General features: G+C 37.8%; 1 protein-coding gene across 1 annotated transcript in view; it reads left to right on the forward strand.

Annotated features, from left to right (window-relative positions):
- Window positions 1-15107, forward strand: part of LOC107684516 (GDNF family receptor alpha-2-like) — a 49801-nt gene that overhangs the window by 19837 nt on the left and 14857 nt on the right. Inside the window, exon 3 of the mRNA XM_016480789.1 lies at window positions 13672-13781. Coding sequence (XP_016336275.1) covers window positions 13672-13781 — 110 coding nt within the window. The remainder of the gene's footprint in view (window positions 1-13671; window positions 13782-15107) is intronic.

The raw sequence follows: 15107 nt of genomic DNA on the forward strand, positions 1-15107 counted from the left end.
AGACCGGGGGGAGCCTATGGCGAAGCAGCGCGCCCGAGCCTGCCAAAATGGGCGGGGCATCTGGCTATATAAGCAGATGCTCAGCATAGGATCACTGATTCTTTCTCCTTCAGCGATGACATCTACTGCTCTTCGCTGAGTCTACGAGATTTGAAGCCTTCGCCGGCAAGCTGATCCAGCCGTTGTTCTGCAGCAGCAAGATCAGCTCACCGCCTCTGCTCACCGCTTGCAGCTCGCTGCCCACAGCACGCCGCTCGCAGCTCGCCGCTCTCAAGCAGCACTGATCAGCGCGCCGCCGCCGCTTCAAGCAGCTCTGTTCCATGGCGCGCCCCCTACTCAGCTCGTTTACGCTCCTCTATCTCTCCCGCCCTCACTACGGTTGACGGCGCTGCACAGAAGGGCTACGATAAGCTGCCTCCTCTGGACAAAGCGGTGGCTGCACACCTCTGCACCCCCGCTGCCATCGGATGGAAGGCAAAGGCCGCTCATCCCTCGAAGCCCTGCCGAATGACTCCAGCCCTCGCTGGTCGTGCTTATATGGCCCGTTTCAGTGCCAAAATGCACAAGCGTGTTGATAACGGACAAAATAAAACACAAACATACCCAAAAAGAGAGCAAATTTCCTCTTCCAAACACTGACGTGTCAAAGTGGGCTATGGGGATTATAAAACGAGGTTATCTACTCCAATTTGCTCGAGAACCCCCGCGCTTCTGCGGTGTGATCCCCACCTTAGTAGGTAACACGAACGCTCGCGTTCTTCGTTCCGAGGTGGCTGTGCTGCTGGCAAAACGGGCCATAGAAATCGTCCCGCCAGCTCAGAGCAAGTTAGGCTTTTACAGCCGCTACATGGCCTGCTTCATTGTAGTTGATCTACAGGACCCCCTTCTGGACACCCTGGACAATTACTTTTAAGTCGTTCATCTACCATAGCACAGTGTGATTGAATAGGTTCCCGTAGCGTCTAGCGACGCAGTACGGAGTGAAGTATCGAAAGGGAACGTACTCGGTTACTAACGTAACCTCGGTTCCCTGAGATATTGGAACGTGTACTGCGTAGCTAGCCGTGCTATGATGCTGCACGACTCTGTCGTCGCTTCAGTCGATATGAATCAGTGATCCTATGCCGAGCACCTGCTTATATAGCCAGATGCCCCGCCCATTTTGGCGGGCTCGGGCACGCTGCTTCGCCATAGGCTCGCGCAGCTCTGCTGCGCCGTCATTAGTTCATTTCTGAAACAATGGCAGTGCAGATGCACTGCTGTGATTGAAAAAAGGCTTAAGTAAATCGGAGAAAAGGAGTTTCCCGTAGCGTCTAGCGACACAGTACGAAGTGAAGTATCGAAAGGGAACACTGTGGACAAGGCCAAGTGGGAATGCAATTATCACTTTTTGTTTGGCAATTCAAGGAAAAGTCTTAAAGGAATAGTTCACAAAAAAAAAAAGATCACCAATAGATCCTCTGCAGTAAATGGGTGCTGTAAGAATGGAAGTCCAAGCAAAAACATCACAAAAATCCGCCATAGGCTCGCGCAGCTCTGCTGCGCCGTCATTGGTTCATTTCTGAAACAATGGCAGTGCAGATGCACTGCTGTGATTGAAAAAAAGGCTTCAGTAAATTGGAGAAAAGGAGTTTCCCGTATCTCAGGGAACCGAGTATGTTTCCTAGCAACGACAACCATGCTAACATCTAATGAGAAATACTCTGTTGCTCGACTGCTTCTTCTGGGACTTCTAACGGCAGCTGCAGTGACGCGATGACTTCACAGATTAGCGATTGGCTCTTTTATTCAGAAGGCGGGGCTTCCTTCGATAGAGCGGCCATATTGAGTGTTGCGTTTTTCAGTGTCTCCAGTTCTGATGGATTCAGAGGTCTGTTTTCAGGATGATTGTTGTTGTAGCTTCTTTTCTTTGCTGTTGTGATTGGGAGCGTTTCAAGCCTGCCATTTTCATTTCATGTTTGAATCTCTGTCTATTGTGATGCTACAGTGCTGACGGTCGTGACAAGCCAAATCAGATACCAATTGTAATTTTTATTATTATAATTTTTTTTTTTTTTTTTTTCAGAATGAAGAATGTAGTTTAAGGATATCTGTCTAGCACCATTTGCACTAAAGCACTTGCTTGAGTCATTCCCTCCCCCCCCCCCCAACACCACGCATATTTGCACTAAAGCACTTGCTTGAGTCATTCCCTCCCCCCCCCCCAAATGCATGCAATAATATTTCGCTCTGATTTATGGTACAGGAATGTTGTTTATCTTTTTTGATGGGGACTGGTGGGAGGCCAAATATAGGAGCAGTCAAGACTGGTTTGGAGCATACAGCCCAGGCAAATAAAGCACAGACTTATAGGGTTAGCTATCGATCTCTCCACAACAGGAGCCAGGTGAGGGTTCTGCTGGAGAAGTATATGGATCTGACAGGCTTTCGTGCAGCAGGATGTGGTGTGTTTTCCAAATACGGGTAACATGCCAAATGAGCAGTCTGTCCCACTGCTGGGTTTATTTATCTTTGCACAGCAATGCCAGATGTGAGAGAAAGGCTTAAATATGCTTGTTGCAGCAAGAAGTAAGTGAATAACAGAGGTATCAACAAATTTTCAAAGTCAGTTTTCTGTGTTGAACCTTGACACTCTAAAATGTCACAATGACTCAGAAGAAACTGCGCAAATGAGCTGTGCTCTTAAAGGGATCATATGATGCGATTTCAATTTTTCCTTTCTCTTTGGAGTATTGCAAGCTCTTGGTGCATAAAGAAGATCTGTAAAGTTGCAAAGACTAAAGTCTCAAATCCAAAGAGATATTCTTTATAAAATTTAAGATTCAGCCACACCTACCTAAAACGGCTCATTCTAACACGCCCCCACATATCTACATCACTATGTGGGAAGATTTGCATAACGCCGCCCAAATGTTCACGCAAAGAAAGAAGGTGTAACTTTTATTCTCACTGTAGTATTGTTGTTGCCGCTGCCGCCATGTCGTGATGGCACTGTGTGATTCGTTGTGAAAGCAAAACTACTTTGTTTGGCCTTCCAAAAGAGGACGATATCTGCTTCGTCATGCCTGGAGCTGATCCGTGCTGGTTGCTGAGGAAATACTACAACTTTGCACTGTGGATCACCGGATCGGCTTTCACCACGGACGAAGCGGAGTCCAGCCCAGAGTCATCACATGTCCTTCCGGACGCTCCTTCATCGAAATTGTCGGCCGCGCCCTTCTCAAGCCCACCCGCTTCTGCTCACTCTAACCCTCCGGCCGTTCCTCACGATGTTAATCTCAGTTAATAAATAATATAAATGTATTACCATTTAAATTTACATTAAATGCAATTAGCTAAACTTTAAAGTACTTTTTTGAACCACTACTTCCTACTTCCTACTTTTTAGGCAGGAATTATATACATCTTCATATGTCATTTCATAATTACTTATAGTGTATTTGATATATGTTTAAAGTGCACTGCTTAATGTGCTGACAAGAGTTTATGGTAAACTAAAATATACTTTAAAATGCACTATCTCAACAAATTAGAATACTTCATAAGACCAATAAAAAAAAAACATTTTTAGTGAATTGTTGGCCTACGACAACTGTAGCCAAATTCTTTGACACGTCTGTGTGTGGTGGCTCTTTTTGCCTTGACCCCAGCCTCAGTCCATTCTTTGTGAAGTTCACTCAAATTCTTGAATCGATTTTGCTTGACAATCCTCATAAGGCATGAAACCGTTCTCTCGGTTGGTTGTGCATCTTTTTCTTCCACACTTTTTCCTTCCACTCAACTTTCTGTTAACATGCTTGGATACAGCACTCTGTGAACAGCCAGCTACTTTGGCAATGAATGTTTGTGGCTTACCCTCCTTGTGAAGGGTGTCAATGATTGTCTTCTGGACAACTGTCAGATCAGCAGTCTTCCCCATGATTGTGTAGCCTAGTGAACCAAACTGAGAGACCATTTTGAAGGCTCAGGAAACCTTTGCAGGTGTTTTGAGTTGATTAGCTGATTGGCATGTCACCATATTCTAATTTGTTGAGATAGTGAATTGGTGGGTTTTTGTTAAATGTGAGCCAAAATCATCACAATTAAAAGAACCAAAGACTTAAATTACTTCAGTCTGTGTGCATTGAATTTATTTAATACACGAGTTTCACAATTTGAGTTGAATTACTGAAATAAATGAACTTTTCCACGACATTCTAATTTATTGAGATGCACCTGTATGTACTAAGCACATCACAGTGCATTCTGCTGAAGTATGGAAAGATTTCTTGACCTGGCCAAGTGACATGGCTTTTATTTGGAGTGATAGGAAATCTAGATGACCAAACTGGATGTAGCCAGTCACATCAGTCTGAGTGCGGTGTACAGTTAGGTAATGGATTGCAGGTAGAAGGGTGCCAAGCCAGTGACTGCACTGGCTGAAAACGATGTCTTGAATATGATTCTGGCAGCAGCTGCCAGCGCAGAAACTTGAGTAAAGATGTAATGTGAAAATAACTGGAGGTTATTAAGTCAAACAAAGTCAAGGGTTTTGGATGCACTTGATGGATCAGTAAATGCAGTTTTGTTGGCGAGAAGTGAGTTGCATTAAACCACTCACAGAATAACAAAAGCCTGGACAAGGAGCTGAATTAAAATGGTGTCATGAAGGACCTGGTTGTATTTCTGTTGTGTAAGCAACATGATGCAGCTGTTTTCATAATGTGCTCCACAAAACCAGGTCACCTGTGATAATGCAGGGATTCTACACACCTGGAGGGTGCTACTGTGTAACTTTAACTAGATGGAGAGACAGAGAGAAGGTAAGGCCTTGGAAGAAAGAGAAGCTTCCTTGTTGAGTTTGAGGTGTTCTTTTGTTTGTTTTTTTGGCATATCTTATCTGAAATTGCTTAAGTGATGAGAAATAAGATAAATTAAATGTTCATATGACACAAAGGGACTGACATTGGTTAGCATTGTTATAAGTGTGAAAAGAGACACCATATAACTGTTCCATAACCTGCCTGTCTACCCTATCGCCTAAGGCAGCATTGATCTTCCATCGAGGAACCTAATAAGTGAACAATTTGCTCTACATAGGCAACTCAACTCACAATTTCAGTTGAGATTGACATTAGCATTAGGGATGCACCGAATGTTCAGCAACCGAAATTATTCGGCCGAAAATAGCAAAAAAAAAGCTCTTTCGGTGTTCGGCCGAATAAGCGAAAAGAAATGAATAAATTGTACCGAACAATGATATGACGCGATCAAATAGCAACCAGCGAAGAGTGAGAGGCGCGCACTCTTTATAATGCCGCACACATGTCAGCAGTGTGGAAGCATTTAAAACTGTTCGAGAAAGACAGAAAAATCATTACAAGCACAGACAGCGAGAGACTGTTTAGTGCTGCATCGCATGTCTTCAATGAGAAGCGGAAGGGGTGATTGTTGCTGGTTACTGTATGATGATTGAAATTGCGAAATGGCCTTAAACAATTAGTAAATAAACTGCAGAACGTTATGTTTTCTAATACACGCTCGAATTGCATGTATTCAGAGAGCGCTGCAAGAACTCACTGCGGATCTGCTTGTTAACCAGGGTTCAAAGTCCAAAGCGAAAATCTGCGCTGAAACAGTGTTACTCATCAGTTGCTCAGGCACATTTTTATTAATTTCTACAAGGCATGTGACAATGCGATACGTGTGACGTATTCGTAATGAGACTCATTTATAAATCTGTTGTTGTCAACAAAAAGAAGCATTGAGGTCTTCCTGCACGTTTCTGCCAAAATGAAAGTTGACAAAAAGCAAGAACTCCAACATTCATAAATGTTAGTATTGTAATTTTACTGTTGTTCTGTAAAATAAAATAAAAAGTAAAACAATAATAATGATAATAATTACAACAGCTCTGTTAATACATTTATTATAACACACACAGTGTTCAAATTGGGATCTGTAATATTTTCTAATGTTTTAAAAGAAGTCTCTTCTGCTCAGCAAGGCTGCTTTTAATTTTACAGTAAAAAATACATGCCTGATTCAAGAAGGGGGTCTGATCGCCAAAAAAATATTATTTTAGTAACTTATTCATTTTAAGTTAAATTGTGCTTTGTTGGTATAATGTCTGCTAGAATGTTAAAAAATGTTTAGTGTTAAATATTTTTAAATTGTTGTTTTGTAATTGATTTTTTCTTTGAAAAACAAGACAAAAGAGTAAAAAGCACATTTTGGCTATTTAATTTATGCAATGATGAAAAAAATTGGCAAAATACATGGGGAAAAAACATGAAAAACCGTGTTCAGTATTCGGTATTCGGCCTTCGGCCCAGTGTTTCATTTTGTTCGGTTTCGGCTTCAGCCAAGAATTTTCATTTTGGTGCATCCCTAGTTAGCATGATGCTAAGCTAACAGCATTATATTCTAATAAACTTAAAAATATATAATAAACACAAATATCCATTTTTTAAATAAAAGTATTTTCATACTGTTCAGTTTTGAGTGATATATGTTCATTTATAATTCAACATTGCTCTCAAATTGAGGCCTGTTCACACTAAGAACGGTAACTATAAAGATAACCATAATGATAACTATATTGGCATCCACACCAACAGATGATAGACATTCTGCTTATTGCAAGCATGTTATAAAGAATCATATATATTAATACCTATTTTATCTGATTTTTAATCATAGCTGATTTATTGTGTAGTTGTTGGTCTTATGGCTGAAATTTTTGTATATGGTTTTATTTATTGACTATCTTTGGACATATTGTACAGTACATTGGTCAACGTGTTGTTATATAAATAAAGTTAAAGTAGTTGAAGCGTGCAGTGAAGTTATGTCTGCTGCTTTAAATCCTCAAGTGCTTTAAAGTCAGATGGATTCTGATTGACTGAATGTTTTTATTGTTCATCATTTGGAAAAAAAGTGATTTTGTTCATCTGTAGCTATTCTTCACAGAATTAGAACAATTGTTAAAACTTTATAGTTAGGTATTTTCCTTGGTGTGAACAGGCCTGTAGACACAATGCATTCTTCTACAAAAGATGTTTGTGATGATTCCCTAAAATGTTACATTCTAAAATTCCAAAACCAGGCATCTACTGTAGGCTAGATGAGTTGAACAGACTTCCAATTATGAAATGCCTCTGCAGGCAGCTCACTATGTTTTGGAACAGAGCACATGTAATGACAGAAGCAAGTGATTTGGTATATACAGATAATGGAGTAAGAATAGACAAACAAAGAAAAATGTCTTTGCCATCATGGAGATCAACAGTGATTGACCAGAACATACATGTCCAGAACTATGGACCATTTAATAATAATTATTCATTACTTAAGAGTGGACTACCTGAATTATTTAACTACTGTAAAAACTCTGTTTGGGCATTACAGCTGTGTTAAAATATCACAACAGATGAGTAAGAAGACCCATAAAAGACACAAAAGATACAGGAGGCACTTCAGGAGGCATCAAATCATTTGGCTTGTTCAGCTCAGAAGCTCTTTCATGCACAGATTTGAAGCTGGATCAATGCGACATATCAAAATGTTTGAAGTCTCCACTGTTGTTTTTCCTCCACCGCATCTGATTTGTCTGAGAGATTTGGATAGGCTCTCACAGGGAGAAAGCAAAGAACAGATCGATTTTAACACAGGTACCTTGACCCACTTCTCTGCTCTATCATAACCCTGACTAGGATGAGCAAGATATTTGTAAGCGTCAGGACTACATATGGAAAGAGAAAGGATTAAGTGAAGCTATGTGTTAGTGGCAGGGGTATCTTTGGTAGAGCAAAAAACTGATTTGTTGCAGAATTGTGTTGCCTTTTTAATAATATAATAATATAAAATAAAATATAATATAATATAATACGATTCTGAAATGCGCATCCAATGGACATTTTGCTATCCCATGAGGCCACTGGAGAGGATTTGGGAATGTAAGTTCTTTTTTAACAGACGCAAAGTAATTACTTATTCAAAAGAAGTACCTACTCAGAGAGTATGCTATTTTGTACGCAGCCACTGTCTTTATGAGTGAGCCGCTGAATTATTCACTCAACTGATTCATTCAGAAACTCTGTGTTGCTCAGAGACGTACAATAGTTAATAATGTTGTCGTGTTTAACTATTTTCAAACTATTTCACTTGTAATCATGCTATGGACAGAAACAATTAAAACATCCCACAAAATATCTTCTTTTGTGAAGTAGAAAATAACAATCGACCCCAAGGTATTGTACTTCTATCCTCCATAGCCTCGTTTTAATTTGTGTTAAATTAAACATGTCTGCTCTATAGTTTCTTAAGCCCACAATCTAATACACGCCTAGACTGCAAAAGCAGCACTGTCTCCTTTTAAGTTAAATATTTCAAGTTTACTATATACAATATGAGGAGAAATTATTCTCTCTGAGGTGAATCAATAAATCTGAACATGCCCCCCTTGCTGTTGAAAGATGAATCTAATTTAATAAGGCCCAGTAATGGCCCTCAACATCGATACGTCTGAAATTCAATAGAGATTGGACCATTTCAATTGCTTTCTTGGCGTAAGGTGCAGGGCCCTTTTGTTTGTCAGTGTCAATCATTAGTCTCAAAGTGGCTCAGCTCTTTGTCCTTCAAGCTAGCATCAGGAGAGCTCTTTCATTCTCAAGTACAGGGTGACTCCATCAATAGCCAATTGAGAGGTATAGCTTCAGGTGCTCCATGTGCAATGAAAGCAGATTTTAATCTTTATTCACCAAACTTCAAAATGTTTGAAAAAAACCTGGCCTCTGTGCCATCAGATTAAGTAATTTCTTCTCACTGTCACATAAACAAGTACTGCACATGCAGTATGTACAGTCTGTTCAATAGGTTATAATGTTGCATACCTTGGTGTCGACTGTTTCTTTATTTTGGAAAAAAAAAAAAAGAAGAAAATATTTTAAGGTATGTTTAAACTGTTTTGTGTATACAGTGAAAGTCAATGGGGTCCAAAATACTGGACATTGTGCGAATTTACATTTGTCCCTCACAGCCTTATTCATGTTAAATATGCTGTCCAACAAATTTTTGATGATTCAAAAATACTTGAACTAGAAATAATTAATTGCAAACTACCGCTCCATTTAATTCCTGTACACTTTGAAGATAAACGCTAACGCTTCCTCTGTTTCAGTGCCGTCCATAGCAACGAGAAGCACAGTTTGAAAAATATTAATTAACCATTTGCCTGAAAAGCACTGGATCGAGATTCATTATCGCAAAAACTGACCAAATTACAGTATTTTAAGCATCTTTTTTTTTTAAATGAAAGAACTGTTAGCAGTGCTCATTTTGGGGTTTTCTCAGAGAATAGAGAATCTAAAAGGACCTTTCTAACCCTACGAAGGCAGACAGGCTGTAATTTGAGCAGTGAGTGGTCCGCTCAGGTATAATAGAGGAGTCCTAGCAAGAACTGAAATGTGCTTTATCTTGATGCCAGAGCACTTTCTGCCCAAACAATCCTAGACAGCCTTTTCTAAACTTCAAGTGAACAGTAAATTATAGCAGTTATATTGTCCTCACCTGAAAGGCAAAACCTGCCGCTACAACCTTTCTATCTTGGTCTATCTTGTCTGCTTTTGCCATGAAAAACAACTGTTTGGTAGGTTCTTGCATCTTCTCTGCTTATAAGATACATTTCAGTTACCATAACAGCTCCGCATGATATAAAAACACACTCCTCTTTTGGCTTAAACACATTAGCAGGATGAGTACTTCATTTGACTAGATAGAGTAAAGTCTGTCTAAAATTAGAAAGAAAAAAAATCTCATTACACTGAAACAAAAAGGAAAAGTGCAATGTGCTCGGAGATTACAACTAATACTGTAAGAGAGAGAGAACAAATAAGATGTAGAACAAATAATACAAGCATTATTTGCTTCATTAGCTGGTTAATGCAGTAGAAACTAAAGGAGGTCCAGTTTCAGAGTCTTTCGTCATCTGATAATGTCACAGCTGTAGGTGTGGGAATAAGAGATATTACTATTGATTGAGTCTAAAACAGGCAGCAATTTCAATTCCTGATTACATGGGGGGAAACAGTGTCCATCACTTGTCACTATGTCTATGAGCATCTCGAAAGATGCAGCTGAAGAACAGGAATGCTTTTTCCCAGAGGGATAAAGAGGGAAAATAATCAACAATACAAAAAATAAAACAAATATTATATTACAAAATAAAAGATCAAATAATGCATAAACAACTAATTTCTCTAAAAAATAACACTCTTCCAGTGGGAGACTGCAACTGCAGACTACTCTTTTTGCCTCCCTTGAGCTCATTTTTTTCTCACTGACAAATATAGGCAAAAAGTCACATGAGAGGATATAGTGTGTCCACATTGCTGTGATTGGCTACACTGTAAAAATAAAAAAATACATACATACATAAACTAATAATAATAATAATAATACCCAAGTAACAGCTTTTTTAAATATTGTATTCTACTGCATTAATGTAATTTAAAAAAAAAACTTTGATATGATTTATTTTAAAAAAATAGATTTTTAATATAAATATATAATAATATTCTAATATTAATTGCTTGTTGAAGTCCCTGCTCTCTGAAAAATAACTAAAATAAACAAATACAAATACAAATAAAAATATTACAAAGCTGTCACTGTGGTGGTACCCTTTCAAAACTTACTAATATACAATTATTTAGGTACTAATACCTTTGTAGCATTTAGGGGTAAATAATGTACAAAGATGTACCTTTTAGCTTTTATACCTTAAGGTACCACCCCAGTGACAGCTTTGTACCTTTTTTTCTGAGAGTGTAGTGTAAGGGAATAGTGTTCCATATGTCATGTACCTGGGAACTTTGTAAAATATCAAATGTAACAGGTAAATTCATTTACATTGGACTGAAGATAAAACAAACTCTGAGAGAGAACTTTGCCTCTTCAGAGGTTTACCACACACCACTGCTGAGCAATGTGTTTCAACTTACAGGCTCATTCACAACAGACTGTAGCACTGGTTCTGTTTTGTATTTTCTCAGGGCAAAGAGTAAGCCTTGATTTTTCATGGAAACCCTTGCAATAATTTATGTAGGATATGGGCTTTTGCATTATTTATTAGTAAATGCATTGGAATAAACTTTGCTTTTGCCAAAAATTTGTCAAGTATATATTTCAATGGGCATTGTTGGTTCTGCTTTGAAAAACAAAAACATTGTAAATGTATTACATGATATAAAACATCTCGTCATATTGTGCAATAGTTTGAAAAAGTTAGAACAGGGAGCTTGGAAAGTTTTGTGAAGTTTTATGACTTCCAGCCCCCATTCTTTCAAGTATTTATATCATGTTGGGAACCCAACTGGTACATCAATATTTTTTGCACTTCTCCATTTGATTCTAGCAGCGTGAACAGATGTAATTAGACATGTAAATCACAGCGGGGTCTTTAGCTGTATGCTAATTAAAAGGTGTATTTACAAATGAGGGAGTGTGTACGAGTTAAATACACACCGGATGCCGCTGGGACTGTATCTGTGTTTAGTAGTACTACATTCCACAGAGACCTGCTTCTAACTGTACTTTCTGTCTGACTCAAACTTTGAGTGCAACAAAGGGCACTGGAAAAACAGTGTTCGCCAAGTGGTTTTTGAAGGAGAAGTTTCTAAGACTGGAGATAATGTCTGAAAAATGCAATAATAATAGTGTGATGCAAGCCAACTTTTGTAATCATATTTTAATAGTAGGGTTGTTTCAGAACCCATTCTTCTGTGGAGCTACCTTAATATGAATGATGCAATTGCAAGGCTGATAATTCATTGATGCAACTGTCAATTTGAACTTTTTTTCAATGTGAAACATTTTGTTTCAACTAGTCGGACTATAAGCACTGCATGATGTGATTTTATAATTCGCTAGTTCGGTCTCCTGTAAATCCTTAGTAGTAAAAATCACGCTCCACGTGTCTGTATATTTAATATAAAATATGTTCATGATTGGATGTGATTTTGTTGTTCCGGACTACAGAAAAATATACAGTGTATGAGGAGTAAAAAAAGGCCTCTTTGGATATCTGTCATTGAGAAAAACTAAAATTTTAGCAGATTCATAGGAATTATGAAATTATTTCTTCAGTAACTTTTTAAAACCATAATTTTAATAAATAATAAAGAACATACACACTGTTTGTTTGGACAAAGTGGATAATCTGAGAATCACATCGGCTACATTTTCACAGCTGCAGAATAGGATAGTTACATTTCAGTATAGAGTATACATTTTAGTTTAGTATACTTTTTTTAGCCCCTAACCCCAATCCTACGCCAATCCTAAACCTAACTACTTGGGGAATGATAATAATAATAATACTTTTGTTCAGCAAGGACAAATCAAATTGTTCAAAAGTGACAGAAAAGACATTAGTAATGTCACAAAAGATTTCTAATAAATGCTTTTCTTTAAACTTTGCATTCAAACAATCCTGAACAAACAAATCATGGTTTCCACAAAAAAAATATTAAACAGCACAACTGTTTTCAACACTGATAATAAGAAGAAATTGAGCTTGAGCACCAATAAGCATATGAGAATGATTTCTAAAGGATCATGTATATATATCTTACAGACCACAAACTTTTTTAAAAATAGTGTACATAGTTACAATATACTATTATACAGATCATTTCTGAGCTCATTAATCTTATTGATGAAATACAATAAAATCAACCTTTTAATTCCATGAATTCAATATTCTATGAACATAAAATGATTCATAAACATTTGGACATCTCTAAAGTCACCCATACACAAAATGCTAATGTTTCAGAAGCTGTCTATATGTTATAATGTATGAGTTAATCTCTATGCAACATATGAAAATGTATGTGTGCTGGAACCAACAATGTCTACAGTATGACTACTAATGAGATCATGCACAGTTCTGTTATAAACCGTTCCGATAAGCAACCAAACAGCAAAGAAATGACCATAAATGTAAAGGACAGATGACTATGTGTTGGGTGTGTGGTTGGACTGGTGATGTCTATGGGTGCTGAGAAATGTCCGCTGTGTCTGTTCAATTATTGGGCCACACAGCAGTGCTCCCAGATCTCCTGCAGGAGGCGGACAGAAATACTGCATGTCAATGGCATCTGTAAACTTGTCTGACAATGTTTAAAATTCTCTGCAACAACAAATTGCCAGTGGTTTATTTATTGCCTTATACAGACAGAGATTGGAAGGCTAAGCTATAAGAAGACAGTTGAAGTATTTGTGGAAGTTCTTGTTCTCTCTTATGCTGCAGAGAGGATGTCCTGTCTTCTGCCTGACCCTCGAGATGCCTCTGAACCACAGACATGCTGCGGTCACGGTCAGCAACGATGACTAATAATGAACAGAGGAAAAAAGAGAGGGAAAGCATGAAAGACAGCAAAAGAGAGAGAAATGGTCATGGTTTCCCATTATCTTGAAGAAAAAGCAGTGATGTGTGAAGCTGAAGATGCCTCTGAACATGCACAGACTCAAACTCTGTCCTTTGTGGATTGCAGCTGGCCTCTTCAGGCATAAACACATACACACAAACTTTTCCCAATGTTTCACCCCTAGGCAAAACTATAGACTGACCGTACTTTGTTTTTCATGGAAAGTAGTTTCATGTTGCTGTTGTGTTTTTGTGCCAAGGTCACGACTGGCTGATTTCCACACAAACTGTCAGATGACCCCTCACTCCATCAGCAGCTGCCTCAACGATGACTATCAGGCCTGCCTTACATCTTACACCAGACTCATTGGTGAGCCATTTTTTATATATAATACTACTTGGGATATTGATATACAACATATATAAATGCAGTGAATTTTCATAAGCTATTTTTTCTTAGAATATGTTTACTCAGTTCAAATCAGTGTTACTGGATAACAATTGCTTTTCTGAAAAGAGCATGACCAGATAATAATAAAGCTAAATAATTATGATGAATGATTCATCAATGTGTGGAAATATGAAGATACTTATAAGCACATAATACAATGAATTAAAAAAGTGCTACATTTGACATTATTATTATTATTTTTACACTATACACTATCATTCAAAAGTTAGGGGTCTATAATATTTTTTTTTTTTAAAGGAATGAATGCTTTTATTCAGCAAGTATGCATTAAATTGATCAAAAGTGACTTTTGCATGTAAATCAATTCTGTACTTTTGAACTTTCTATTCATCAAAGAAATTTGAAAGAAATATATAATACTTTCCAAAAAAATCAAGAAGCACAACTGTATTTAACATTGATAATAGTTCATTGCTAAAGAAATGTTTCTTCAGCAGCAAATCAGCATAGGCTATTATAATGATTTCTGAATTGCAGCCTTGGTGAGCATAAGAGACTTCTTTCAAAAGAAAAAAAAAATCTTACTGGCTTTTGAATGGTAGTGTATAGCATAATATTTAAAAAATCAATCTCAACAGAACAGGAGAAAAGTACTATTAATATTAAATCAACCCTCTTTGCACCATCATTAGTAAACATTAAGAGCACATCAAGTATAATTAACAAATATGTGACCCTGGACCACAAAACCAGTCATAAGGGTCAATTTTTCGAAATTTAGATTTATACATCATCTGAAAGCTGAATAAATAAGCTTTCCATTGATGTATGGTTTGGACACTATAGGACACTATTTGCCCGAGATACAACTATTTGAAAATCTGGAATCTGAGGGTGCAAAAAAATTTAGATATTGAGAAAATCGCCTTTAAAGTTGTCTAAATTAAGTTCTTAGCAATGCATATTACTAATCAAAAATTACGTTTTAATATACACTGAACAAAATTATAAATGCAACACTTTTGTTTTTGCCCCCATTGTTCATGAGCTTAACTCAAAGATCTAAGACTTTTTCTATGTACACAAAAGGCCTATTTCTCTCAAATATTGTTCACAAATCTGTCTAAATCTGTGTTAGTGAGCACTTCTCCTTTGCCAAGATAATCCATCCACCTCACAGGTGTGGCATATCAAGATGCTGATTAGGCAGCATGATTATTGCACAGGTGTGCCTTAGGCTGGCCACAATAAAAGGCCACTCTAAAACGTGCCGTTCCGCTCGTG

Source organism: Sinocyclocheilus anshuiensis, unplaced genomic scaffold (genome assembly GCF_001515605.1).
Source record: "Sinocyclocheilus anshuiensis isolate Anshui unplaced genomic scaffold, SAMN03320099.WGS_v1.1 scaffold1, whole genome shotgun sequence".
Classification (NCBI taxonomy): Eukaryota; Metazoa; Chordata; class Actinopteri; order Cypriniformes; family Cyprinidae; genus Sinocyclocheilus; species Sinocyclocheilus anshuiensis.